Genomic DNA, 4845 nt, shown 5'->3' with positions numbered 1-4845 from the left:
ATGCAAAATATTAACTCCACTTAATTTTTTTGGCCAGGTTGTAAACAGTGATTCCTTAAGTGGTAACCAGTAAATGAAAATTGCCAAATTTCAGGTAGGATGACTTCACATTACTACAGAAATGATATCTCTAGAAGCCATGTTTCAGATATTGCCACTACTTATTACCTGGAATAAATTTCAGCAATGCATGAATCCGAGATGTAGGAAGGTTGCTCAATTTCTAGCATGGAACATATCACTTTGAAACAATCTTCAGATGTTCGTTCAGCATCAGTTACCTGGGAACAAAATGCCTTCCAATTCTACAAAAGAGAGTAATTCCAGGTCAATGTTCTTTCTATTCTATGTCAGAGTAATTCCCGTTATCCCATTGGGTATGGCTACGTCGCTTGTACTAAGAGTCTAAGGTAACTTCAAATGTGACCTGTTTCTGACATTCATTTCATCCAACCTGCACACTTTTTCCTATATATAGAGTGCCACAAAATGGAGGACACAGAATAATATGAGTTCTTCTAACCTCAAGCTGACGGTGTGTCATCTGATGCCAATAAGCTTAAGTAAGCAGAAAAGAGACAGGCGCATCTAAAAATTTGATAACAGACCTATATGTATGCTTATGTCACGAATAAATGGTCAGTTGAAAAATGCTACCGGTAAATCACCAGCAAAAAGCCAAAAACACACATGTGTAGCCAAGAAAATGATGGTGTTCAACTGATCCCAAAATCACAATCCAGCAAAGTAACAACATTCTCTTCATAATTTGTTGATCCCTACATTTATATGCTTCACTGCTTCAGCCATTTGAGGAACACAAAACTAGTTCATTGGAGAGGATTGGGATGATATGCAGTAGTTATACTCGGGTACACCATTTGCATATGTACTATGGTTTCACATTCAAAAGAGTAAATGTATGCAGAGAACCTCCCCTGAATCATTTTATTGTAAAGCAATATATTGAATGTAAATCAAAAGTTTCCCTACAATTTCTAGCACTGTTAATCATTTTTCTGAGCATGAACAACGATTTTAGCTGCCCAGAATTATGACATCTAGCACTAATAATCATTTTCCTGAGCATGATAAAGATTTTAGATGCCCATAATGTTCCAAGAATTTTGTGAATACTGTAGTAATATACTGGTAGCCAGACAGGCATTAAAACCCTTCCTGTCTTTACAATGTTTGAATAAGATACCGATTTTGTTTCTGCAAGCAATGATGCTTATGTAACCATAAGCTGAGGAATATCCCTTATCACAGTAAACACCAACCAGTCAACCATAGATCAACGCACAAGGAAGCAACATCCATCTCACACATAAAAGCTGAGGTTACGATAAATTAAACCACACAAGAGGAACTCTGGAATTTTCAGTATACGTATCTTACATAATGCATAAGCAACAGCATATCATATCATATCAGGTTCAGTTTCTTTAGCTATTGCATTAACGATAGGCAATATTGCAAGCAAGGCAAAAATGAACGACTAAGTATAGTAGGATCACTGTAGTTGAAGTTATCAATTAAATATTAATACACTGGATGCAACTAAGAAGCAACAATGAGAATGATGCAACTTGCATAGTAATAACACAATTGTCGTGCTACTGATGTAGTGCGCCAAATTCCACACATGCGCATGCACAAAAAACATAGATTAAGTTAATGCTCGAAAGTACAATAATAAGATAGTAAAATACTATGATTAAAAACTTTGAACAGAAACAATGTTCAACTGTCTTGGAAGAAGACAGTAATCAACAGCGGCACTATAGACAAGTTAAGAAGGTTGAATTGATTAATCAGCCTGTATATATCAGGGAAGATAGGTTACTTTGAAGCTCCACCTACAGACACTACATTAAATTGGTGCAAGCTTATGACATTCTAGCATACAGAATTTACAAGACCTTCCTGAAATCAGGGGTGAATCACAAATCTCACACAAGTCCATGTCTAAAACTGACATCTCCTGCATCGCCACTGGAATCTAAACCTACAGGTGAATCATACCACTTGGGCCCAGAGTAGAATCCGTCTATTTGTATGCCTAACAAACTTGAGTCAGTTACCATGGTGTCATCATGCATCAATGGCTTAATAATCTTGGAATCCTCGCCACCATCTTCATCCCCACAGTTAAGTATACTCTTTTCATCAAAGTCACCAACATTCTCCTTCAGCATCCACTTATCACACTTTGGGCTATCACCCATTAGCATCTTCCTGTCCTCGCACTCTGCTGCCATTCTATCCCATGAGACGATGGGCCCAAGGCTCGAACCAAAATCAGTATCATCGTCATCAAGCATGTCATCCTCCTTGCAGAATGCACCATCGTGATGATCTAAGTGGTGCGACACATCACCAGTCGCCCATCCCCCGACCTCATTGCCCATCATCAATGTCTCCTCTGGCTGGTAAGTGTTGCCATCCAAATTAAACTTCCTAATCCTGTGCAACACCTCAGATAGCTCATTGGAAAGAGAACCCAATAGCTCTGGGTGCATCTTAGCCACCTTCCCTTCTAGGGAGACCACCTCTGCTCTGAGCTCCCGGACTTGCTGCAAGACTGCCTGATGCGAGTCATCAATGTCAACATCTACATCCCCCTTAATCAAAAAGCTAGGCTCACCTTCCTCATTGACATCATATATGTCTGGATCAAACTCAAATGTCCCCTGATGCCCAACTAACCTGTGAACAATCCGAGCACTGCCATCAAGTGGCCCGGGCTCATGCCCTGAGTGCACGGCGTAAAGCTTGAACACTGCAGTGCCCTCTTCTTGATATACAAAACTCTTGTCTTTCTCATTATAATTGGCTATGGGCACAATAGCCCTGATACGGAACCCACAGCCACACCTCTTGGATTGGTATGGCTCCCGCTTCAGCCCCCGTGGCTTCTTCGCCTCAGAGGCGCTGGCTGAAGAGGACACAGTATTCCCACTACTTGAAGTTGGCACTCCAGCACGATGGCATGCATAATCCTTCACCTCGGCCATGAATGGCTTATACCTTATATACTTCTGCCTAATACAGAGGACCACCTTGTGCTTGGCAGCCAGCTGCTGTAGCCGGCGTGGCACGTCTCGTGCCGGCACATCCAGCGTCTCCGTATATTCAAACCTGCGGCGCCGCTTACCACGTCCTGGCGATGAGATGGCAGAATCAGGCTGTCCAGCAGGTGCAGCCTTACAAACAGGGCACGCAGCAACACATACCCTGACAAATGATTCGGGAATACCATAGAATTTGGCTCCCACAGTCCAGGCCTGCCGGATACGCTCGACGGTGTCCTTGAGGCCGAGGTGGCGGAGCAGGTCCGGGTCCGCGTGCGCCTCCGAGACTATGTCCAGCCACTGGCCGACATGGGAGACGCGCTGCGCGGGGTTGGACTTGAAGTGGAGGTGGCGGCCGTCGGCCGAGGCGGCGAGCTTGTCCTGGATGCGCTTCCACGCGGTGAGGTAGGCGGTGTCCTCGTTGCGGTCCTTCCAGACCGCCCGCCAGGAGGCGAGCACGGAGAGGGAGGTGGCAGCGCGGACCTCCTCGGCGACGGCGGGGCGGCCGGCGAGGATGCAGCGCAGCATGAGCGCGTGCGAGGCGGCGGTGAAGGTGTAGAACTGCGAGGAGATGTGCGGCGTCGGGTCGACGGGCGGCAGCGCGGGCGAGGCGGCGGCGGGGCCCCCCGGGCTAGGGTTCGGGCCGCCGGGGATTTGGATCAGCGCCTCGTCGTCGGCGTCGACGTGGAGGAGGTAGCTGCAGGGGCTGGGGCTCGGGGAGCCGGGGTCCGGGTCCGGCGGGTGGTGGGATTTGAGGTAGGAGGAGGAGGAGGAGGAGGGGAGGAGGGGATTCATGGGGGCGACGGTGGGGGAAGGCGACGAGGAGGTCTTCGGCATATCCGCGGATTTTTTTTTATTTTCTGGGGGAATTCGCTTTCCTCTTCCTTCCGGTTTCACTGCGCCTGCTGTTCGTTATATATATATCTGCCTCTAGTCTCCGGTTGTTATGATGTATCGGCTGCGCGTCGCTCGGGGCTGTTCGAGCTTGTGCCACCGCAGCTGGGCCCAGTCGTGGGACGCGTGAACTGAGCCTCTTTGTCAGTGGCTCTGGTGGGTTTGTTTGAGTTACTTTTTCTTGGCACTGCCTCTGCTCGGCTGTTCGGAGAGGGACGACTCGTCTAACGATACCATGGGAACACTGCAGGCGGGCCATACCTCTGCGTCTCTGGTATACCGGTATGGAAGCCTACCTGATGGGGCCGGTAGTTCGCTGGATTTTGGATTTTGTACGGTCTCTGGTCGCTGGGTCCCATCTCATAACCCATGTGTCAGTCTCTAAGGCCCTAGCCCAAAACCGGTGACAAATCCACTTTTGGCATAGATGCCCCGTTGCCGAGGCGGTGCCACAACAAAATTTCAGTGCATCAAAACACCTACTTGCTCCGATGCCAAATTCACCTATAATATAATAAGCAATAAACAAGAAATCCATTTCACGACCCATCTCTCTTAGTTGTCACGCGAAGCAATAGCCATGAATTGTACCTCCGCTTCAGCCCATCGTCTCTGGTGAGCTCTTTGCCGCCTGTCGTTGCCGCTGGACTTTGCACGACACCGGTGTGTGGCCCGCCGGTCTCCTATGCTCTACCGCCTTCCGCTTCGCTTGGCCCTGCCTTCGGTCGTGAGATCGGGCCGCCCGCGACCTCCGTCCTCAGAGGTGAGCTAGACCCGCCTATGCCCACGTCTGCAGCCCGACACCGGCAACCTCCATTGCGAGGTCGCCCCGCTCACCCTCCGCCCGGTGATGGCCCGCCTGATTCCTCCGCCC

General features: G+C 48.3%; 1 protein-coding gene across 1 annotated transcript; it reads right to left on the bottom strand.

Annotated features, from left to right (window-relative positions):
* Positions 1-1793: 1793 nt before the first annotated feature.
* Positions 1794-3966, bottom strand: LOC123085273 (uncharacterized). The gene has a single exon (XM_044506894.1). It carries the CDS (start codon positions 3912-3914, stop codon positions 1956-1958), a length of 1959 nt encoding a protein of 652 aa, XP_044362829.1. The 5' UTR covers positions 3915-3966; the 3' UTR covers positions 1794-1955.
* Between the last annotated feature and the right edge of the window lie 879 nt (positions 3967-4845).

The sequence above is a fragment of the Triticum aestivum genome, chromosome 4A (assembly GCF_018294505.1).
Source record: "Triticum aestivum cultivar Chinese Spring chromosome 4A, IWGSC CS RefSeq v2.1, whole genome shotgun sequence".
Classification (NCBI taxonomy): domain Eukaryota; kingdom Viridiplantae; phylum Streptophyta; class Magnoliopsida; order Poales; family Poaceae; genus Triticum; species Triticum aestivum.
This window is presented reverse-complemented; position numbering and strand designations above follow the sequence as displayed.